Source organism: Xenopus tropicalis, chromosome 2, assembly GCF_000004195.4.
Source record: "Xenopus tropicalis strain Nigerian chromosome 2, UCB_Xtro_10.0, whole genome shotgun sequence".
Taxonomy (NCBI): Eukaryota; Metazoa; Chordata; class Amphibia; order Anura; family Pipidae; genus Xenopus; species Xenopus tropicalis.
In genome coordinates this window covers 133,194,241-133,219,256 of record NC_030678.2, presented here as the reverse complement: position 1 = coordinate 133,219,256, position 25,016 = coordinate 133,194,241, and the positions used below count along the sequence as shown (strand labels likewise).

At 39.6% G+C, this 25,016-nt stretch overlaps 1 protein-coding gene across 5 annotated transcripts in view; it reads left to right on the top strand.

Annotated features, from left to right (window-relative positions):
- enox1 (ecto-NOX disulfide-thiol exchanger 1) overlaps positions 1-25,016 on the top strand; it is a 163,964-nt gene that overhangs the window by 21,597 nt on the left and 117,351 nt on the right. The window contains exons 1-3 of one of the 5 annotated variants that reach the window (XM_031897127.1): positions 6,830-7,195; positions 22,268-22,408; positions 22,795-22,929. In XM_031897127.1, the coding sequence (XP_031752987.1) occupies positions 7,024-7,195; positions 22,268-22,408; positions 22,795-22,929 (448 nt within the window). In that variant the 5' untranslated portion in view covers positions 6,830-7,023. Of the gene's footprint in view, positions 1-6,829; positions 7,196-13,119; positions 13,222-22,267; positions 22,409-22,791; positions 22,930-25,016 lie in introns of those variants that run through there. The other 4 variants (XM_031897126.1, XM_031897129.1, XM_031897128.1 and 1 more) reach the window with 4 other exon arrangements.

The window sequence follows — 25,016 nt, the reverse complement described above, 5'->3', positions numbered from 1 at the left end:
ACCTACAAGTGGGCGATATCGGGGGAATTTAGGCTAACTCGGCCGTTTAGCCCTGGGGCCAAACGATCGAATGATAATGACCGGAATAGGCGCAGTCGATTCGGAGACCGCATCAATGAGCCGATCCGGTCCCCAATCCGACTGAATTTTTTAACCTGCCCGATTTCAGGCCAGATATTGGTCAGGCAGGACAGTCATTGTTTCCCCTACATGGGCCGATAAGCTGCCAAATCGGTACAAGGGACCAGTATCGGCAGCTACAATCGGCCCGTCTATGGCCACCTTTATTCACTGCAGAATTTTTGTGCTTATTGTTTTGAATATGCTATTTCCATTTTTATGTTCTGTATCTTTATGAAAGGTCTGTTTAAAATAGGAAATCATCTTTCCAGCTGTGGGAAAGGAAAATATCTATTTGATTGGACAAGTTCAGCTTTTGTAGTGGCCAAGGAAAACAAATAACTCAGTTTATATATTTGTAAGAAAACTTGAGAAATTTCCATCCTAGGTTATTTGAGGTTTAATGTGCAGAATTTAAGGAGGAACTGTCAGGCTTGACCCTTTTTGTGCCTGGGATCTAACATTGTTATTGTTTGCCATAAATGTCCAGCAGTAGAATAGGGTAGTACAGTGTCTGTATTTCTATTCAGTAAAAAAGATTTTGTGTCAGGAGTCCCTCTTCTTATTTGTGTGTAGTAGGAATCTTGGGTAGGAAACATAGCATTATTTTCATGGAATACCCTATAGGCTAAAGCTCACTACTGGGTTTTATAAAACAACAGCAAGGGCAGTTGTTCAGCAGATCCCAACTACAGACCAGTTTCTCCCTCAGTGCAGTGGGATCTGATCAGTATTTGCCCTGGCTTTGCTTTAAGTTATAGCCTATAGGGATTCCTTCTGCCTTTCCACACCACTTCTCAGTTTAATTCCTCAACTCATAATTTTCAGTTACTAAAGGGTTCCTTAAAAAATAATAAACTAAAAAAAAATAATAATAATAATAATAATAATAAATATAACTAAAATATTTTCATAGCAAATATGATGGTCCAAGTCTAGAGCAAGTTTGTCTCATCGGCCCAGCAGCGAAGGGTCCTTTGTACTGCCAACAGTGTTAATGCAACTATATTAACAGTTTGTGGATACAGGGAAATATTTTTGATATTAGAATTGGGCGACAGCTATTAGAGAGTCTCCTGCTTGGTCCACAAGGTTCTCAGAGCAAAGCTCTAATATGCAAAGGAGACCTTATTGTGTGTATTCCCTTACTGAACCCAAACACATTTGCCTTCTTATAAGAAGACATTTTTAAATATAATTTCTTTGTGTATGGCATTTAGAAAATGTGTGGGCTGTACTTTTGAATTTCACAAAATGTAGCCTTGTTTATCTACAGAGAACTGCACCCAGGAGAATCCTTGTTTTTTAAATTCATTGCAAGATGTGCAAATGAATACAGGTGCTTATTTTTATGTTGTGTGTGCAGTCTCCTAGCCCCGGTTTGTCTGGGTTTTTGGCTGCAGTAGCACCTACTGTATGCTGATTGAATCTGCCCTGATAAACCTTCATGTAGTGTAAGGTCATGAATTAAATAACTGTGCTATTCCTCTCCATTGCTATTGTAGGATGTAGTGTTTGTGTAATGAACAGATCTGCACTTTAAGGTCAAACATCCTAAAGGGACAGTGGAAAGAACAAAAATCTAGGTTTTTAGTGTTCCTGCCAATAACTCAACAGCTGCAACATTATTTCTCTTGGTAAGAGATCAGAGAAGGCTGGAGAGATCTACCAAATGACACATCAATTATATTTCTTGGTGGAATTACATCTGCCAGTTGTCCTTTTCCATTCAACTTGTCTCCTTTATGACATTTTATAAAGGCTTCACTATGGACAGGAAGTGCCCATGACAGTTATATGAAGGGGTTTAATGTTTTAGATAAACAACACTAAAAGTCATAACTGTTTGGCACTGAATGTCCGCTACAGCTGTTACTAGGGGAATCTAACAAGATGGAATTGGTGGTTTATAACATTCAATGAAGTTGCACACAACATATTGGCCAGCAAGTTAAAAAAGTCAGTTCTAATTGTTTCAGAGCAGCTGTTCTCAAAGCGGGTGATCCTAACTCTCTAGGGCAGTATTTAACTACCATACTGTGAATAGTGCTGTAGGTCAGAACATCCCAGCTGGAACTCCAGGAAGTTGCTAACTGCATCTTTATACGAGTGTCAGCACAGCAGGTGCAGTTTTAAAGAGAAAGGGCTCTGACTGTGCCAGTCGTGTGTCACCTGCATGTGACTTTGGGTCAGAGTCAGTTTTAAGGGCAAGTAAACATAGCTGCTACACCTGGTGCTAGCCACTGGGGGGGACAGTTTGGCCAAATTAAGTTTTTTTAAATTATTCCTTTTCATTCATGCCCTTTTACTGTGCTTGTATAATTGGGATCTTTCTAAGGTTTTATTAGGTGCACCTACCCCTCCATAGTCTATCACACAGCACGTAAAGCATATATGTCAAACACAAGGCCCGGGTGCCAAATCCGGCCCACCGTGCTGTTTTATGTGGTCCTTGGTGAGTGTGTCTGACCATCCAGCCTGATCAATTTCCATTTTCCTCACATAGTAACTAAGACTAAGGGGTATATTTATCATGCTGTGTAAAAAGTGGAGAGAAGCATTACCAGTAATGTTGCCCAATGCAACCAATCAGTAATCAGATTTCAACAGTAGCAAAGCATCTATTGCTTGCTATGAACAACATCACCGGTAATGTCTTACTCCACTTTTAACACATTGTGATAAATATACCCCTTAGTATCTTACTAAGTATATTAATAAAAAATTTGGCCCGCGACTTAGCCTGTGTTTTAGATTTCGGCCCCCTTATGTGATTGAGTTTGACACCCCTGATGTAAAGGCATAGTAAATCCTAACATATAATGACCTCAAATATGTAATAGCACAGTAACCCCGTATATATTGGCACATTGCCTTCCAGTATATAATGGCACAGTAACTTCCATTATATGTTGGCACTTTGCCTTCCAGTATATAATGGCACAGTGACTTCCAGTATATAATGGCACAGTGACTTCCAGTATATAATGGCACAGTGACTTCCAGGATATAATGGCACAGTGACTTCCAGGATATAATGGCACAGTGACCTCCTGTATATATTGGCACTTTGCCTTCCAGTATATAATGGCACAGTGACTTCCAGGATATAATGGCACAGTGACCTCCTGTATATATTGGCACTTTGCCTTCCAGTATATAATGGCACAGTGACTTCCAGTATATAATGGCACTTTGCCTTCCAGTATATAATGGCACAGTGACTTCCAGTATATAATGGCAAAGTGACCTCCTGTATATATTGGCACTTTGCCTTCCAGTATATAATGGCACAGTGACTTCCAATATATAATGGCACAGTGACCTCCTGTATATATTGGCACATTGCCTTCAAGTATATAATGGCACAGTGACTTCCAGTATAAAATGGCACATTGCCTTCCAGTATATAATGGCACAGTGACCAGTATATATTGGCACATTGCCTTCCAGGGTATAATCTCACAGTTATCTCCACTAAATAATGGCACAGTGAGCATCAGCATGTAGTGGTGTATTTGTATTTGCTGCTAGCTTATAATGCCTCAGTGACCACGCAATATAATGACACAATGAGCCCCACTATATAAAAGTACAAAGATCCACAGTTTATAATGGTACAGTGAGCCTAGAATATAACAAGTGTAAAGGCACAGTAACCTCAGCATGTAATAGCACAGTTACTCTAGCATGTTGCAGCACTTGCATGCATCACTATATATATATATATATATATATATACTGTATATATATATATATATAATATAACTACTCCATTATATATTTGGAACCTTTACAGCCTCTGCAGCTTAGGTAGGATCAAGTACCAGGAACTGTTTTATTATTACAGGTAAGAAGGAAATCATTTAAAAAGAATAGTATTATTTGCCTAACTATATAGAAGATGGCCTTTCTGTAATTTAGAGCTTTGTGGATAGCAAATTTCCAGAAAAGGGTTCCAATAACAACAACACTTGAGTATATAGTATGATCTAACCATTCATTTTTTGGTATCCCATACCAGCAATATGAAGGAAACATGTAAACCTTACCTCTTATTTCACTTTTAAACTATATACACATATATTATATATCCCCTATATAAAAAATGCTATAGTTTTGTCTTAACACTTTTTGGGAATTCCACTTTATAGGGTTATGTAGAGCTTACAGTAGTTTTTAATCACAGCAGTCCCCTCATTGTAGGTAATGGGAAAAAGCTGCCCACTACACACACCATTTCCATTAAACAAATAGCACTTCGGCATGTGTGAGTCATTACTAATAAATGGTTTGGGCCAAGGGCAGCCACAACCTATTTACTAGAATGGGAAGCAGCTGGCATCGGAGCTGAAACTGTATTCTACGGATTCTGTTCATTTACACTCAGGCACCAGAGACTCTAATATTATTATGATACCTAATTGATTTTTGTGATGCTTTACCAGCATCAGGTTTTCAAGCTAATAAATATGAGTATGTAGTCTCTAAATGGGACATATGTGAACCCACTCAACAAGTAACCTGTATTTGTTGCAGTTCACCTGTATATCCCTGTGCTGTTTTTGCTGTTCTGTAGCTGTTACTTGCTTGATATATAGATATGATCTATTTATCAAGCAAATAAAGGTTTGCTCATGTAGATAGGACTGGGTGTTATAAAGGGTTCAGAAATCCCACCTTTCTACTTTCTGATGTTTCCAATGTATGGTTTTCTACTATAGTTTTAAGTGTTAACAATTTGCTATTTTACTGAATATCCAGATCAATTTCTTAATAATACAATTGTACTTTGGCAGCCTAATAAGCTTTTGAATTGACTGGCCAACGAAGGAGAATGCATGTCAGTGACAGAAGTTTCCAAGTTAAAAAATTTGCACTACAAGCATTAATGAAGTGTACTTTGTACCCTGCTTTCCAGCCTAAATGAATCCAAAGGACTCTACATTTCATTTTAGAGCACCTGTGTCTGCCAGCCTGAATACAGAGTTGCCTGCATTTGGCAGATCTGTGTTCATGAGGGGAGGCATTTACGTATCCTTGCTCCTGTCCCCTCCCTGTTTCCAAACTTGTGTGTCTGACCCTGCACTTACTGCCTGCCCTGTGACAAGCAATATGGACAGTGCTTGTCTGTGCCCACTGACCAGGCCCATACTGGCATACAATACAGGCCCTGCCCCCCCACCAGCCCAATAAATAGTGGCATCTGCATATTCTGTGACACTGAACTCTGCAATTGTGGTGGATTTTTTTTTCTGGCACAAGATGCAGAACACAGACAGACCCCGGGCAGAAGTGCTCTCTGCATGACTGGGCTCTAATTAACTGACTCATTTCGCCTACAGAATGTTCTTTTTTAAAGAGGCTTTGAAATATGTGTGTAAAGCTTCTTTTATTTGTATCTTTCTTTATTTATTTGTATTTATACATTTGACAGGAAGCTGCCATAGTGGTTGTCCTTGTTAAAGAAAACAAAAAAGCTCCAACCATTCCCATTCCTTAGGAAAAATGTATTCAAATTTGAGATCACAGTGTTGCTTTTGTTCAGGTCTGAAAATAGAAAACTGAAAAATGTAATATGCAGCAAAAAAAAAACACATTGCAAAACAATAAATGCAATCAAGTTTTTCATGGCAGCAATTCCAGGGTTCCAACTGCGGGCTGCATGCAAAAGCACATCAAGTTTTCACCTAAAAAATCATGCTTAGATGCCATTTAATGGTGACCATCAAAAATGGCACAATCCTCATGCTGTAAATTGTGAAGAGCAGTTGTGTCCAATATGCCAAAATATTGCACGTTTTATTGCATAAGACACAAGTGCTGCAAGCGCAGATCTCCACTTGTCATAGTTATGCTGGAATTGGAAAAAAAATTGCCATATTGTATCAGAAATTGAGCTTTATATGCTGCATCTGCTTTTGTAAATTAGCGCTATGGTAGCTTCCTTGCATTTGAATAAAAATTGAAAGGGCACACAATGATGGTTGCCAAAGGGTGGATCTTTCCCCAATATGCCTACCTAAGGTGGCTGAAATCAGGCTGATCCAATCTTTTGGCCATAGGGCCAACTGGCAGCCAGATATGGATTGGGTAGGCCTGTCAGAGGGTCAGATACAAGGGAAGATAAGCTACCAAAATGGTCTCATGGACCCGAATTGGCAACCTTAATCTACTCGTTTATGGCTACTTTTAGAGTTGCCACCCGGTTAGCATAAAAATTTACTGGTAACTGGTACGTTATAGCAGTTAAGGAAATATAAAACATATTTAGCAATAGTTTTTAATTTGCCTTTAGGATTTAAATGTGCAAGATGATGCAAATAACTCCAAATGTTACTCCATATAACATTTTAGTTTGAAATACATGGAGCTATAACATATTCTAGTGTAACATACATAGTCCATAATGATACTTCTTATTAAGTATAACAATAAAGATGATAGCTATTTAGTTTTACTATTATGGCTGAAAGGCTAGCTAAGAGACAGCTGCAAGGCAAATGCAGAAAGCTGAATGTAGCAGTGGCAAGCTGGTTGGGAGAGTGTGGCTGCCATAATCATTAAACCATAAAACCCATAAAACCTTGGAATGTTGGGAAGTCTAAGTTCCTTGTAGACTTTGCTTGTGGAGCCTTATTGTTGTGGCATGACATTCGCTGAATATGAACATGCCCAGATCAGTGCTGCAGTTAACCTTGCAGTGTTTCCTCTACAGATGGGCTGCTAGTGTGCCTGAGGGAGGTCTCACGGAGGAGGTGCTTTGCTTTGCCCTGAGTTCAAGGAGCATTTTAGCTGTATAAGGAAAGAGTGTGAATAAGCCAGATTGGACAGGCACAAGGCAACCAGGAGTAACCTGCGGGAAATGTTACCATATAAAAGGCAGGGGAAACACTCAACATAATGATCAGCTTGGCAGGACATAAAAGGAGCAAAGTGGATTCTATAGGAGGCACTGGGCATAGAGGAAAAACACATTTCAGCAGATTGGCGGTTTCTGTCATCGGCTATCCCAAGATGGTTCGAGTGACACGCTTTAGTCCAGCTGATCCTGACGTGGAAAAAGCAATCAAAGGTATGTGCGGTGCTAAATTGGGAGGCCAGTGGCCCCCTGAGGGCTGAGATTTCCTTCCCCAGTGCATAGCAGGGGAAACTTATGGACATCTGTTTTACCTATGGACTAAATATATATATATATAAATATATATATATATCTTAGTATCCATGTTACTTGAGATTTTGAGCTTGTGCTCTGATTGGTGCACCTTGTTAGATATCTGCTGAGTGCACACATTGCCTTCCCAGCAGTGAGCAACCCATTTGCATGTCGGCATGAACTGCTTTTGCATCTGGAAAATAATAAAACAAAAGGTTTTCAAATCATTTGGCATCCACTGTTTATGCAATTTTAAGGTTTATTTTCTGCTTTAATTGATTAAAGGGGAGGCATGGACTACACATGTTTGTGTATTTGATTTTCCTAAAAATATTTCCAATTATTTTGGCCAAATACATCATAAATTGCTGTACCTGAAATAGAACTCCTGTTTGCAGTAGAAATGTATATACCCTTTTAAACCTAAATCAAAAGGGGTCAAGATGAAAATGGCAACCAAAAAATATATATATATATATATATATATATATAAAAATAGGATTGTTTCACTAATGGATAACACATAGTGCTGTTTATATTCCCGTAGTGAAAAAGATCAGTGAAAAATGTCTCATTTAAACAGGGCACTATGGGAAAGGGCCTTTCATAGGTTTTTGGATAATGGGTTTTTGTATAATGGTTTTGGAGCACACTGGAAGGTTGTTTTAATCTGTTTGCTATTTAGTGTGGTTTCATGCGTTTAACACAAGGCAACACATAATTGAAGTGATCTGGTGTTTCCCCATGGGTAACAGGAATGTAGATCCTTGCTGAATGCAACAAAAATCAAGCAACTGACTACTGCTGTGTGTACGAAGTATAAAAGGATGCACAGAGCTTTGCACATACAACCACAAGAAATTAGAGGGAAGCTGTTTGTACATTGAATTTATTTTGGCAGTTTTCAATCCTTTTCTTCCCATGGCCTTCTAAAAGTATTACTTAAGGGTTACTTCAGGGCATGACTCTCTCAGCATATGGTATCTGCTCCTGTACTGAAATTGCCTTATCCTTGATAGGGGCCTACAGCTCTACAGCTAAGAGAAAAATATGAACAAAGCAATATTGTAATAATAACTATTGTCACAAGATAATGTATATATTTAATTTTTACTTTTAATGCGGAGCAGTCAAACCTGCAACCATTCCAGCAGTTGTTGGATGACATCTTCCAGCACCCCTGACAGCTGAGGAGGCCTTTTTTTATAGTAAAAAGCTGATAAATTGCACACATTTTGCTGTGTGTTTTGGAGCCAACAAATTCTTCTTGCAGGAATACGTAAGAAACACACCACCAAAACAGCTGTTTGGCTTTCTAAAGCATGGGAGAGGGTTCAGTTTTGATGTTGGTACATGAATAGTTGGAACCACTATATAAACGCCACTGCAAATTATGTCTTTACAAAACCAATCATATAATTATGGATTCTGCTTTGTACAAAATTTCAGCAAACGTGTTATAGTTCAGTGATAGACACAAAAGTCCTTGAGAGGCTCAAAGATGGGCTTATTTTTGTGCATAAGGGAAATTAGCAATAATCTTCAGTTTGTACATTCCTTTGTATCTTCCTGGGATGTCAGTAGAATTAACAGTTTACCAGCAGAAGCTTCTTAGGGCAACACCACTATCCTAATACTAGGGAAGATAGTCTGTTTTTACTTACTTATACTGAAACTGTGCATCAGAGGACCCACCAAATTTTCCTTTCCTGGCTTAAAGGAATACTGTCATGGGAAAACATTTTTTTTTTTCAAAATACATGCGTTAATAGAGCTTCTCCAGCAGAATCCTGCATTGAAATACGTTTTGTAAAAAAGGAAACTGATTTTTTTCCCAGGGTGCCACAGACATGTGACCTGTGCTCTGACTTCAGTCACACTTTACTGCTGCACTGCAAACTGGAGTGATATCACCCCCTCCCTTTCCCCCCAGAAGCCAATCAGCAGAATAATGGACAGGTAATAAGATAGCAGCTCCCAGTATTGCTAAAAATGGTAGATATTAGAATAGCACTCAATAGTAAAAAAAAACAAGTCTGGATCATGACTCCTCCAGGTGTATAGAGTAGATTTTATTGTATAGCGCTGGCTCCTTCTAAGGGTGAAGACACGCAGAGCTACTAGTAGCAGCTACTTTTCACTGCTACAAAAAAGACAATGCTGATCATTTACTGATAGTTGTCTCTATGTGTGTTTTAGCAGAGGCAATTGTCAGTATTGTCTATGGCAGGGTTTTTTCTGGGGTTTAGTAGCCATGAAAAAGTAGCTGCTACTAGTTGCACCCTAAAAGCTCAGGCTCGCAATGCACAATGCACTGAGATGGCTGCCTATACACCAATATTACAACTAAAGAAATACATTTGTTGGTTCAAGAAAAAAAATTAAATGGTAGAGTGAATTATTTGCTATGTAAACAGTGTATTTTAGAAATAAAAAGTATACCATAATAATCGTGACAGAATCCCTGTAATGTTATTCCCCCAGCAGCCACTGGTCTCACTTTAAGGCTTTTTTCCCTATATATGCACTATTTATACATACAGAAGCTGAACGAATGAACATTTGATCTTCAACATGGGATTTAGCTTAATTAATATTAATCCATATCACTAATTGGTATAAACATATTATAGCATGAAGGTGAGTAAGTTTCCTTCCATGCATACTGTATCCATTTGATGCTAAGAAAAAGGAAGAAATCTGATCCGGGGCCATAAAGAAAGTATTCACGCAGGTTATTTTAAGATGTTTATGATCTGGGCAACGGGACACCAGCCACCTGCATGGGCATTTTGCTAGGACCTGTACATTTTCCAAGTGCAGAAGGAGGGTTTTATAAGGGCAGAAAAAGTTAGGAAAATGGGGGAACATTCTTGGAAAACGCAGAGGAGCCTTAAAGCTACTGTTTGTTTTTGGTTAATAGAAAAACATTCTTTACTCCGTTATGCCTGATTAAATGACAAATTGGAATGTATAAGCAGCAGCAGTCCCAATGTATATGTTTAGCCAAGGAGACTTAAAATGATTATCCATTCTTGTTTTACTTTCCATAACAGATGCACACTGTGTGTGACAGGGGGATTAAGCTAAAGTATTGCACTAGCAAATGTGCTCCAAGCTCTCACTTAGATATTCTAGCCATGCGTGGCCGCTCAGTTTAGCTGAGAAGGAGTTAACACTCACATTTCAATTACCTTTACACATTGGGTTATTACTGCCCCTGTGTCTCTACCCTTTTATTTTACTTCCCATTACATTGTTAAACAGGCACTCTGTGTATTGCTTGAATAACCTCCAATCACTTTGTCCACGATTTACAAATTAGCAGGAGACCGCCACCATCCTGCTGACTAAAATGCTTTGCAGTGCTGTGCCTGTCATGCAGCATCTTCTTTGTTTAGTGTGCCGGTTACCACCGTACTCTACTCTAGCTCCCTTGGCAAAAAAAGCCACAAACGGGATTGGAAGGGCTTCAATGAAATCTTAACCCTCCCAGCTCACAGGAGGCATGTGACTGAACTGATAAAAGCATCAGTTTTACCAAGCAAGGGTTAATGTGAAATTCCCCTCACTCTGTGAGACTCTGAGATCCATTACAAGATTGAAAACCCTGTGCCCAGTTGCTCACAAGAACCTTTTAGAAGAGTTGTAAAACTAGAACTGTGTAGCAGCTGGAATGATATATTAAAGAAGGTATTTTTGACAGGACCTGTTGAAAACCCTGAATTGGGCGGCACTGAAATTTAACCAAACTGTTATGATTACGTTGTTTAATAGAGTTTTAGAAGACTAGTGCATGCTGTGTGGCCACTTTAATGACTTCTCCACTAATGCACGATAGAGAATAGAATAATAAAACAATTGTAACATTAGTCTCCAACAAATAAGCTGCAAGGGAGTTGCAATGCTCATTTAAAAGGCTGCTATATCATCAGTTTTATTGTGTTTAGTACAGGGGAATGCCTCTGCTACTTATTGTGCCTCTCTGTACAGGGTGTGGCAAGTCCTAGGCAAGACAAAACCTAAAGAAAGTTACGTTTATAGCCCTGTTTAGATGGCTATGAACCACATCTTCCTGTAGGATGATTATTACACAATAAGGGAAATATGGGAGGTGATAAGAATTAATTTTGTTAGCCAACAAGCTTAGCCAGGAACACCCTTCTAGAAACTGCAGTTTAAAAGTATAATAGTCTTTTGAGTGATTCAGTAAAAACAAAAAACAGGAAACTTGCTATTATATACAGTGGTGAGCATTAGGGTTCAAAGGTAAAATACTTTTACTACATAGCACTCTATAGTAACAATTTACTACTACTTACATGTAATGCTTACTATAGTTTGTTACACCTGCCCAAGTATCCTCTCCTTCCATACTGTCCTGCTCTATGTATTCCCCCTCTATTCTCTGGCTCTTCTGCACTGGTGCTGCTCTTTATATTCCCCAGCTCTCTCACTCCTCATTTCTGCATTTCAATCTCTTCTCATTCTTTCACATTCAGTGTGCTCTCATCTGAGTTCTATTCCACACCTCAGCATTCTCTCTCTTTCTTATATTCACCGTTGCTCATCTCCCATATACATATTATACACCTACACTTTTATCACATTATCCAGCTTGATATGTATTTCTATCTTGTATTCCCCATCTCCTTGGTTCTCTCCCTTTTCCTTGTTTGTGTCCATTTGCTCCTTATCACCCAGCGTACACCATTCCTTCCTTTTTCTTGACTTAGATCCCTTCTTTCCCTATACTTCACCTTATAATTTATATTCAAGTCCCAGAGCTGCTCTATGTACTTCCTATACCCATCTCAACATAGCTTCCTCCCCCACCCATGTGTGCACTGTATGTATTAGGTTAAAGTAAAGAGATTAGAGGAATAGCTCTGGGTAGCATACAATCAGCCTTTGACTTAAAAGCAAATTGAATGTATTACCTGCAGAGGTGTTTTACTCTGTATGGTAATTCACATTATCCCACTTCTCTTTATCTGTAAGCCTGAGACAAAGGCAGCAATTAAAGAAGGGAGGACCACTTAATCTGGTGGAAAACAGAAGAGGTCAAAACGCCACTGTCACCATTCATAAGGTTATTGAAAAGCACCCTGTTTTACACACACAGAGCTGTGACAGATGGGCGCCCATATAAAAATAAAGAATACAGAGTTTTTTCTTTTTCAATTAGAATAGGCAGAACAAATGTTCAGTCCTAAGCACTGGCAATATACAAAGGCATAGTTCTGCTGGCAAAAAGGGGCTATAGTTTGTAGCCTCATGGAATAAATAAATATAGGGGACAGAATTGGGAATGTACTGAATATAGTGAATAACTGTCTAGGGACTTTGTTGAAGTGCCCCTGAGGCAAAACACATATTCTCAAGCCAACTTGATAGCAGGCTGGTAGCATTGACTGCCTGTACAATCCACAGGGAGGTTTCTGGTACCCAGCAGATTAGTTGTGTGACTTTTATTATGTTTATGTGACCCTTTCTAGTTGCATCTTATTATATCACTAAAACGCTGAGCCCCAGGGGATATACATTTCACCCGTTTTGCCTCATTAGCAACACTTTTGTTTAAAAAGTAACTCGGTTACCACTTGTGACCTTTCCAATACATATGTTAAGCAGTGATTTGCTACTGGTTTACACTGGCTACATTCTGTTTTGTCATATCTTGAGGGTATCTTTATTCTAACAAAGTGTATTAGCTGCCATTATCCACACAAAAATGTAAATGATTTACCCATGCATCTTAATGACACTTGACCGGTTTATGGCCGTCCCTCCTCCAGATTACTTAATTCCCAGGACTAGTTCTGCTCTGCTCGGTGAGCTGTGAGGTGACTCCACTCACGCAGCTCTGGACGCTCACATTTTGTGTTTTGTTTATTCCTTCTGCAGCCTGGACGTCATGAATGCCAGCCCTCTCCTTATTTTAGGTAAGGTACAGGGGTAATATGCATGCTATGAGTGAATAAAAACAATAGATCAGGGCAGACAGCTGCTGTGTATTTCCTCTCTGTGCATTAGGCAAGTGATCAAGCTGTGGGAAGAAGCCAGCATCTTGGTTAAAGTGATTGCTGTCTCAGTGCAAGGAAAGAGCTACTGTAGTTGTCAGCAAATGAATACTGATATTAAACAACAACTGGGTGCTGCTGGCATGGGGCAGCTTAGTAAGTTCCTGAGCTTTACCAGTCATCTGGCTTTGGGTATGGCAAATAACTCACGTGTGTTACTGCATGTAGAAACTATGAATTGTGATTGAACTGTTAACAACAAAAGGGATACATCTTCCTTGCCCCCTTCCTAATAAAAGGAATATCATAGTGATGCTAGTAGCATGGTTTGGTACAGGAATAACCAATGATTTTGGGTTCAGCATCACACAAAGTGAAGCTTGTAGTTGTTTTAACATGCAAGTGAGAGGTACACACCGTTTTGGGTTATCTGTTAACAAAACCTTAGCCCTCATGGTGTCATAGGTCCGTGACACAGAGATATCTCTTTGACACCTCTGGTAGATTGATATGTGTTATTGACAAGTGAACATGGAAACCCTCCTGCTTCTGTGTTATGATTTATCCCCTACCCTAATGGACAGTGCTCGAGAGAATGTGTTACATGCCACGTTTTACTATTTACTACTATTACCACTATTTACTTTTATTATTTGGGATATGTGTAAAAAATGTATTCTGTATGGCTTTAGAACTTGGATATTAACTTCTAAATGCTGCAACTTTCAGAATCCCCCTTTTACCAAAGAGAAAAGAATTAGCTTGCAGATTTCTTCTTTCTCAGTTAAAAATGAAATCTTACTTTATGTCCTTGAATTAATGCTTGTCCATAGTGGTGAATCCACCATACCAAACTGACTAGTTTGACTACTGAATGCAATCCCTATATGTGGTTATGTTGCTTGCTTAAAAGGTGCAAGGATAGAGCTCTGCTGGCCACTTCTGTCACAGTGAAAAGGTGCAGTTTACCAGTCTTTTATTTTTACGTGATATTAGCCTTCACTAGTTATTTGTAGGTAAGTGGTAATAGAGGTTGCAATCTATTAGATGACAGTGAGAATTGAATATTAGTTAGCAATTCTTAAAACATGCATTTAACTGAAGAGGTTCCCAGGCATTAATATCCTAAAGTAAAGACACAAGCACAGGGGTTGGTTTATCCTAGGGTCTCCTATTTATCATGCCATTATCCTATCACTCACGAGTGCAGATGCACCCAGATTGATGCAAAACACCATGCAGAATCAATGTGAGCCAACACAATGTGCCTAGAGGCTCAATGGAAGCTTTCAGCTGCTGTTCAGATTCACCAGCACTCTGAGAATGAAATCTAAATGTGAAAATATATTGTAATGTATTATTCAAAATTGTTTTCTTTGCAATAATTCCAAATTATGCAAAATAAACCGGGTACAACGATTCATAACCAGCCAGATATGGAGAGCAAACGCTTGGGAATAGTAAATATTTGATTCAAGCAGAATAGAGGCGTGCAGTGTACACAAGGAACAATAGCCACTAATGGAGCAGAAATAGGCATGGAGAGACTGGCTCAAGCAAGAATCAGTATAAATGTACTGATAAGGGAATTAGGACGTTCCAGAAAAAAAATTAAACAATCACCATTCCATTCCTTCTAATGTCTGGACACCATATGGCTCACTTATGATTGTGTGCACCCATTACAATACTATTCACAAAGGCAAATTGCCAGTTACATGTTGTACAGGTCTACAGGGTGCAGATGCAAGGGTGGTCTAGAATAAATGAGGGTGTCATAAATATACACACTGGTGTTGGTGCTGGTGGCCAACCAGAAAATATGTGACACTGGGCCCACCTCAATCTTTTTCTCTCTCTACATCAGCTCTACATCTTTCTGTTGTTTTGCTTTCTTTTCCTCGGATCTCTCAATTCTGGCCAATTATTTTATTCCTTTAGCACTTTCCTGTCTTATGACACCCTTTTAACCAGTTTTGTTTCAATCCTCCACTTTCTCACCCTCTTCAGCTGCTTTGTCCTCCTCAACATGTTGGTTTGCCTTTGGTCATTCTTCTCTCCTGTGTTTTCTGTTCACCCCATTATCACCCCTCCTATGTCTCCCGTAGTGTACTTCATACCCAAATCAGCTGCTGTAACTGGATAGGCACTATTTTAGACTCTTATTAAATAAGTGTTTTGTAAAACTCAAACAATGGCTGACCCCATATCACAGACTATTCTGTCTGCTCTAAATAGAAGACAGAGTCTATAGTACTGGCTAAACACACAGACCATTGTTTAAATTCTCTCTTCTTCCTTTTCATTACAGTCAAGTTGCAGCAGATCATAACCATGCTGTCTGTTTATAGAAAGCGAGATTGCAAAGTCGCATGGTGTATCTTACATTTTTTACATTGTTTCTTTGTTATTTGAGACATTGAAAGAGATATCAATCTGTTAACATCTTCTTGGGAATCCCCACTCTGCTAGAATCCTTCACCGGCTCAGATTTTTGCCAAGGTTCCAAGAGCAGAGTTGCTTGTAGTTTTGCACTATATGTTTAGGTTTCCATGCTTGTATCAGCAGCTTACACTTTAGATCTGCTTTAATACTAAGGCAGGCAGTGCAGTAAAGTAAATTATGTAAAGATTTCAAGATAGAATTAAATCTTACTTTTGAGGTTTGGCATTTTGCTGAACAATAACCAAAAGAGCAGCTTCAGAATAACATTTTCATTTCCATCTTGACCCAGTAAATGTAGATCAACTAAAGCTGATAAGAATAATCACTTATCTTAATATGTTTTCACTGAGAGGTGCAGGAGGCTTAACCAAAGCATCTGGCACACTCAACCACACCCTGGATTATAGTTTACATTGTGTGCCCTGGTTGCATCATAAAATCTGCTCCATCTGCCTCATAGAAACATACACTTTAATTGCAATGTAAAAAGCATATAGTCTGATGGCCACATGGGCTGATTTTCAGCCCCATGCTCTGAATAGCCTTTCCATGTGCATGTGTCCAGAGCTACTGCACTGGCCCTAGTGCCGGCACACAGAGCAGGTTTAAGCACCAAAATGCATTCTAGGTGTGTGGTTTTAAGGGATTCTATTTTGGAAAACAAAAATATATCAGTTAATAGAATCTCCAGCTGAGTCCTGCATTGAAATCTGGTTTTCAAAAGAGCAAACAGATTTTTTCATATATAATTTTGACATTGGGCTAGACATATTCTTAGTTTCCCAGGTGCCCACAGCCATGTGACTTGTACTCTGATAAACTTCAGTCACTTCACCCTCCTATTCACCCCCAGCAGCTGATCAGCAGAACAATGGGACGGTAGCAAGATAGCAACTCCCAGTAGATATCAGAATAGCACTCTGTCCGGCTTGAGACTCCTCCAGTTACATGGGAGTAGGAGAAACAATAGGTTACCTGAAAGTAGTTCTAATGTGTAACGCTGGCTCATTCTGAAAGCTCAGACTCAGGCACAATGCACTGAGATGGCGCCTACACACCAATATTACAGCTAAAAATACAAGTCAAGTAGGTTTTTTATATAACCATATACAGTACAGTACACAGTGAAATGAAACAGCGTTCCTCCAGGCCCAAGATGCTACATATATGCAACCCATGAAAAAAATTTACAGCACAACATAAATTAAAAATATAGTGCAAATTATTGCAAATTGCTAAGAGCAGTTCAGGTAGATCAGGTGGATCAGGTGATTTACCATAAGTGATTGTGATTGTCAGTTCAGGCCTGATGTTGTTTAGTTGGTCTGAATGATTTTTGTATGTGACCAGTCCATTGAGTTGAGAAGGCGGATGGCTTGTGGGTAAAAACTGTTACATAGTCTGGATGTGAGTGCCCGAATGCTTCGGTATCTTTTTCCAGATGGCAGGAGGGTGAAGAGTGAGTGTGAGGGGTGTGACTGATCAGCCACAATGCTGGTGGCTTTGCGGATACAGCGTATGGTGTATATGTCATCAATAGAGGGGAGAGAGACCCCGATGATCTTCTCAGCTGTCCTCACTATCCGTTGTAGAGACTTTCGGTCTGATATGGCACAATTCACAAACCAGACAGTGATGCAGCTGCACAGAATGCTCTCAATAGTTCCTCTGTAGAAGGTGGTGAGGATTGTAAATGGGAGCTGGGCCTTCCTCAACCTTCTCAGGAAGAAAAGGCGTTGTTGAGCTTTCTTGTGCAGAGAGCTGGAGTTGAGGGACCAGGTGAGGTTCTCCTCCAGATGGACACCCAGAAATGTTGTGCTCTTGACCATTTACACAGAAGATCCATCGATGCTGAGCGGAGAGTGAACACTCCGTGTCCTTCTGAAGTCAACAATCATCTCTTTTGTCTTGTCGACATTCAGTGACAGATTGTTGTCTATGCACCAGCTCGTTAGCCTCCTCACTTACTCTCTGTACGCTGACTCGTCGTTATTGCTGATGAGACCCACCACGGTCATGTCATCAGCAAACTTAATAATATGATTGGAGCTGTGTGTCGCTACACAATCATGAGTCAGCAGCATGAACAACAGGGGACTGAGCACACAGCCCTGGGGGGCCCCAGTGCTCAGTGTGGTCGTATTGGAGGTATGATTCCCGATCCTCACTGCCTGAGGTCTCTCAGTCAGAAAGTCTAGGATCCAGTTACATAGGGAAGTGTTCAAGCCCTATAGGCTTAGTTTCCCAATCAGGTGCTGGGGGATGATTGTACTGAATGCAGAACTGAAATGTTGGTTCAAAAATAACATTTTAAATGTTAGATTGAATTATTTGCAATGTGCAAAGTGTAATATTGTAATAAAAACTACACCATAAAAATCATGACAGAATCCCTTTAAGCACTGTTTATCCAGATTTCAGCCAATGGTGGCTGTATTTACAGCTTCAATAATTAGGAATAGATGTGTTTTTAAGCAAAAGCTATTTTTTAATAAATATTTGCTTTTGTCCCCTTATGGGAGTAGCGCCTATTTCAATATAAAGATGATTTATTTACTATTCCATCTCTATCTTCTGACAGTGATGGTAACCAACTGTAGAATATGAGCTTAAACATATTCTTAAAAAACCTAAGAACTGTCACCTAAAACTTACAGGATAAGTCACCGAGCCCTAATATAAGAGAATCTTGAGACAAATCTGCTTGTGGCAGTGTATTTACTGGGCCCTAATGATATGAAGAACAAGAAAGCAAAGTGTATGAGTGAAGATATGCAGTTGTGCTCAGTGGCTGCTAATGTTGGATGCGTGACAGTGCTCATGCTCAGGTTGTTAAGCAATCATAAAGCAAACAGCTACTTCAAAAAGAAAGGTATTATGCAACACTCTGAGAGTGACTGCTCCTCAAAATAGACATAACTCTTCTTTCTCTTGTGGTCTCTTCCTTTTTCATTTTGGGCCCACAAATGTCTGCCTCCAGATGGTCACCTTGTCAATGCTGGTATTTTTAGAATATTTGTCTATTTTGAAGGTTAATAATTTGATATCAGACTTGTCTATAATTATTACAAGGCCTTGGATACAACAGAGTTTGTGGGTTTAGCTTATGACCATTCAGCTGTTATTGAACTATAGTTGTAGTTACCCCAGACTTGGTACACACAGTAAAGTGTTACTTTCTCACCCTACTAAATTTGTTATCCCACAGCCACATATCCTACACACAGACTACTACCCCACTGCTACAGACACAATCTTAACTCTGGCAATTACCTCCTCTGATACTACAGGCATGTTCTCACACTACTATACCTGCTGTCCCACAGCCACAGTCCCTTCCCAGAGGCTATTATCCCCCCACTGTTACTATAGGCACCATCTCTCCCTACTATACCTTCTGTCCCACAGCCACAGTCCCTTCCCAGAGGCTATTATCCCCCTACTGCTACTATAGGCACCATCTCTCCCTACTATACCTTCTGTCCCACAGCCCCAGTCCCTTCCCAGTGGCTATTATCCCACTGCTACTATAGGCACCATCTCTCCCTACTATACCTGCTATCCCACAGCCACAGTCCCTTCCCAGAGGCTATTATCCCACTGCTACTATAGGCACCATCTCTCCCTACTATACCTGCTATCCCACAGCCCCAGTCCCTTCCCAGTGGCTATTATCCAACTGCTACTATAGGCACCATCTCTCCCTACTATACCTGCTATCACACAGCCACAGTTCCTTCCCAGAAGCTATTATCCCCCCACTGCTACTATAGGCACCATCTCTCCCTACTATACCTGCTATCCCACAGCCACAGTCCCTTCCCAGAGGCTATTATCCCACTGCTACTATAGGCACCATCTCTCCCTACTATACCTGCTATCCCACAGCCACAGTCCCTTCCCAGAGGCTATTATCCCACTGCTACTATAGGCACCGTCTCTCCCTACTATACCTGCTATCCCACAGCCCCAGTCCCTTCGAAGAGGCTATTACCCCCCCCACTGCTACTATAGGCACCATCTCTCCCTACTATACCTGCTATCCCACAGCCCCAGTATGTCAGGATCTTCATCGGGACATTTGGCCAGTGGACTGGGGGGGGTGAATTTTAGTTGTAACTTGTAATTCTGTTCTGTTAATTCTTTTTTGTGAAGTTTTTAATAAAACCACATAAAAACCCTTCCCAGAGGGTATTATCCCACTGCTACTATAGGCACCATCTCTCCCTACTATACCTGCTATCCCACAGCCCCAGTCCCTTCCCAGAGGCTATTATCCCACTGCTACTATAGGCACCATCTCTCCCTACTATACCTGCTATCCCACAGCCCCAGTCCCTTCCCAGAGGCTATTATCCCCCCACTGCTACTATAGGCACCATCTCTCCCTACTATACCTGCTATCCCACAGCCACAGTCCCTTCCCAGAGGCTATTATCCCCCCACTGCTACTATAGGCACCATATCTCCCTACTATACCTGCTATCCCACAGCCACAGTCCCTTCCCAGAAGCCATTATCCTACTGCTACTATAGGCACCATCACTGCTTACTATACCTGCTATCCCACAATCACTATCACCTATATGAAGTGTACTGTACAAAGTATATGTGGGTCAAGTCTAGCTGCTCTGTTAATGCTTGCCAAAATGTAGACAGCTTTTGACAATATTTCTAGATTGTCTTTCTAGAACTTATGTACTTGGTAAGTTAAAACAAATCTGTATTAAAGTGCATAACTAATAACATGGTAATGTCCAAAATACTGCCATTATTTGCCAAGTTTGCAAATTTTCACTCTTGTTCTTATTGTGGTTAGATAATGATGCAGATGATAAGGAACATAATAGCACATATGGTAGCTGGGTATGCATCACATGTGTAACAGAATGTTGTTCTCTTTGATGAATACAGTGGAGAACAAAATAATAAAGAACAAAATAATCATGCATATTTGTCATGCTTCCCAGCTTCTCAGCTTTAGTGATTCATGCCCTTCATTTTCTGTGGTTTTGAAGTGCCCTACAATCAGCAAGATGTTTTTCAGACTTATCAGTATCAGTATCATAATGTGATTGCACTTAACTACAAGTGGGAAGTAGCCATCAGATCCAAAATGGACTAAATAAGCTGTACTGCCTACTAGGATGATAACAGGAAAAAAATACAGAGTAATAAGGGGATCAGACACAGAGACAATATAAAAACACCAATGAAGGGGGAATGGGGCAATTAAAAGACAAAACCTGCAAGGAGGAGGCAGCAGCAATTATGGTTGATTGCAACAGGTCGTTTATGCCTACACCTAAAATGAAAATATTCTAAATATTCGTATCTACATGGTGACAGTTTCTAATGAGAAAATTTACTTTTTAACTTGCATATCTACTGGTGTACACAAATGAATTATGATGAGGATAAAGATGACCGAAAATGTAATCTGTGTGCTTTCTAAGTGCACAGAAATCTATATATCGATAAGAGGAAATGTGCCAAGCTTGCCAAGCAGTTCCCTTCTGTCTGTATGTTATTATCATTGAATAAGCTGATGATTAGGGCTGTGGCAAGGGGTACATTTTCTACTTTGTTTTTTTGAGAAGAATTGCACAAATACTGCCAGTAAATGTGCTAGGGAATGAGCAAAGGGAGGCCATTGTATTGTGATGGAATCATGTGGTATTGCTTATTGTATGAAAAAAATAGGGAAAATAGGGGCATTTCATTAAAAAATTGAATTATGCGAAAGTTAACTTTCCGTCATTTACCATGTTTGGTGTGCGTCTGGGGTTCATAAAAGTTAGGCAAAATGTTTTAATATGTGCTAAACATATGTTTTCAATATGTGTTAATATGATATTAAAATTCATGAAAAACCTCCTTCTCCCCTTGACACTACTTCCTACTTAAAGGAACACCAAAAAATGAAAGTGTATAAAAGTAATTACAATATAATGTACTGTTGCCCTGCATTGCTACAACTGGTGTGTTTGCCTCAGAAAGACTGCTATAGTTTATATAAGTAAGCTGCTGTGTAGCCATGGGGGCAGCCATTCAAAGGAGAAAAGGCACAGGTTACTTAGCAGGTAACAGATAAACCCCCATTATATGGGGCTTATCTACTAGTTATCTGCTATGTAACTTGTGCCTTTTCTCCTTTTTTCCAGCTTGAATGGCTGCCCCCATGGCTACACAGCAGCTTATTTATATAGTAGCTTTTCTGTAGCAAAAACACCAGTTTTTTGCAGAGCAACAGCACATTATATTTTAATTACTTTAAAACACTTTAATTTTTTGATGTTACTGTTCCTTTAATTAACATTAGTGTTATTGCATCTCGGTGTGTGAATAGAGTGGTGTCAACTCTGGCCGAAATGCATGTGACCCCCAGAGATCACCATAGCTTTGATTAGCTGGGGTTATTCCTTATTTTTCTATTACTAGTGCCCTGGTGTTTATTGATCTGATCAATGATAAGAAAAGCCTAGAACTATAAATTATAACGTCTCTCTTTTTTTCCTTTTAGAGCTGAATGACTTACTAGTGGACTCTACAATTAATAAAAAGGCTTTCATGTCTCAGAATGATAACCAAGCAATAAGGAACATATCCATAGTTGAAAGGACTGAAAGGCAACAAACAGAATCAGTAGAAACAATGGCTACAGGTAAGACTTGCCAACGAGTGACACTGTTTTCTATGGAAATATGAAAGCAAGCCTTTACAGTGCTGCCAGTTAATTGCCTGTAAACACAGGCCTGCTATGAACAGATAAGCACATCTGAGTTACAGCTTTACATATGCCTTACGTCTCTCCATTTATAGGCAGCATAGAAATCTGCTTAATTAATGTTGAATTACATTGTTTAATATACAAATTATGTAGCAAAATCTATCTTTGTATATGACTATTATGAACGTCTGATTCAAAGCCATGCTATAATAGTATGCACTGAGGGATTTATTTTCTGTAGCTGGCCATCTGTAGAATGAGTTTTACTCTCAAGATCCGAATAAGTATTGTATTGCTTATTTTATTTAATTGTTCAGCAGCGGATGCTCTTGGGAGTATAGCTATCGATGCTACACACCTCACTATGTCAGTCACAGACCCCACAGCTTGGGCCACAGCAATGAACAACCTTGGGATGGTGCCTGTAGGACTTGCTGGACAACAGCTTGTATCAGGTGAGTCTTTCCAGCTTGAATAAAGACATTAAAGTGTCTAAGGTCATAATATGTGCAACCTTATTCACTTGGATATAACAATAAACTCAACCCACTGAGGTATGAAAAGCAATGTACTGTATATCAGGGGGCTTGCTTGTTGAGAAAGGGGAGACCCTTAGCTGGTGAGAAGGGAGGATGTGGGGAAGGTGATTAGCCCTTTATAGCAGCATTTTCTTACTGCCTAGCAGAAAATAACACATGCATTGGCTGAAACCTCCTGCCAGGTTCTGGAGTGTGTAGCTGTGTGTGCTGGCGTGAAAGCACATACAGATAACAAGGGATTAAAATAAACCCAGTGCTTTGCAAAGGAAGGCGCGCATTTTTTCCCCTTAATTAACATTTATTTTGTGCTGCTAAACTACGCACATTAAATAGCTTTTCTCCCCTTCCCAGTGACTTACAAGATAAATTACATTAAAGAGCGCAGGAAAATAAATTGTGACCAAACATCCCCATTTTTCCAGAAGATACAACATAGACGGTTACATTATGCCCAGTGTATTCATTACAGAGTGCAGAGCTGCGTGCTATAAATTAATCTCAGTCTCTGGGGATGAAATGTTCTAAGCCAGAAAACAAAACAAATATCTATATATGTCTCTTACATGTTTGGTAATGGATGGCTAAAGCCTCTCTGCAGTACTTCCGAAGGTGAACTTTTGTTTTACATACTAGATTTTAAACTTTTTTATACCACATTATTCTGAAGGCACTTCAGTTTCTTGCAAAAACATGCCTGAGTACCTGTACTACAGCAGGACAAATCAGTGTTGGGTACAGCAGAAGAAAAGTGTTGGACTGAGTCTAGAGCCTGTAGTCTCCCTTGCTCTTTCCCTTGTGGTGTCCTTGGTGTTATTCCATTTGTTTTCTTGTGGATTTGAATGAAGCCAACAGCCAAACAGGTTGGTAAAGCACCGCTGGCAGGATTAGGAAGACATCAAAGCCCATATTTAAAACAGTGTTCTTAGTGGTATCAGAAAAAATAGATACCTGTGAAATTCACACTATGAAGAACTGAAAACTTATATAGGCAACAGCTACATGAAACCAGAACCATCAGAATGGGGAGCAGTTCTCTCTGGTCTTTAAGATTTTCTTTACTACCTGTACTTTACCTGTACTATTCACTGATTCTAATGTGGGTACTGCCAGATTTGTCCGCTCTTCCTGACCCCCATTTGGCCCTTGCCTGCACACTAATGTCACTGATAATAATTCATGGCTTGGATCCATATTTCTTATGAGGACACAGGAGACTCAAATAGTAGTGATGGAGGAAAGAGCCTACTGGGCTCACATCCCAGCCATAGAAACCCACAACTGAGCTTAAACTTATATTTACTTCTTAAATATATACAGCATATATATATAGCAAGAAGACAGGCACTCACGTATAAGTAGGTCCAAGGGAGCCTGGGTGCAGTCCCAAAATAATAGATGGAATAGCTGTAGAGAGAGTCCGCACTCACAGGTCTTAAGAAAATATAGAAGTTTTATTCAAATCAACATCTAACGTTTCGGCTGCATCCACAGCCTTTCTCAAAGAAAGGCTGTGGATGCAGCCGAAACGTTAGATGTTGATTTGAATAAAACTTCTATATTTTCTTAAGACCTGTGAGTGCGGACTCTCTCTACAGCTATTCCAGCATATTATATATATATATATATATATATATATAATTATAAAAATTCTAGTTCTTTGACTAAAGCATCTCCTAGGTGTGTAGCTCTAGACTGTATAGATCTGTAAGAAATGACAGTTACTGTACTTCTGTGTTGTGTAAGCAATTAGCACAGTTTCTGTAACTTTGACTTGAAATAATTACATCCTCAAAATTCTAAAAATAATGTGTAAAGTGGTCGGGAACATTCTTTAGCCACACGCTAAAGCAGCTTTTGCAAAGAAAGTAATTGTAGGTTTCATTTGTACAACTGTGTTAGTAGGTTAAAAATAGATGGCTGTTTGACTGGTGTGTAGGGAATGAAGTCTCAGTAAGCGCCCCCTCTCTTTATTCTCTTGCTTACAGAATGGTTTTGTACCAGTA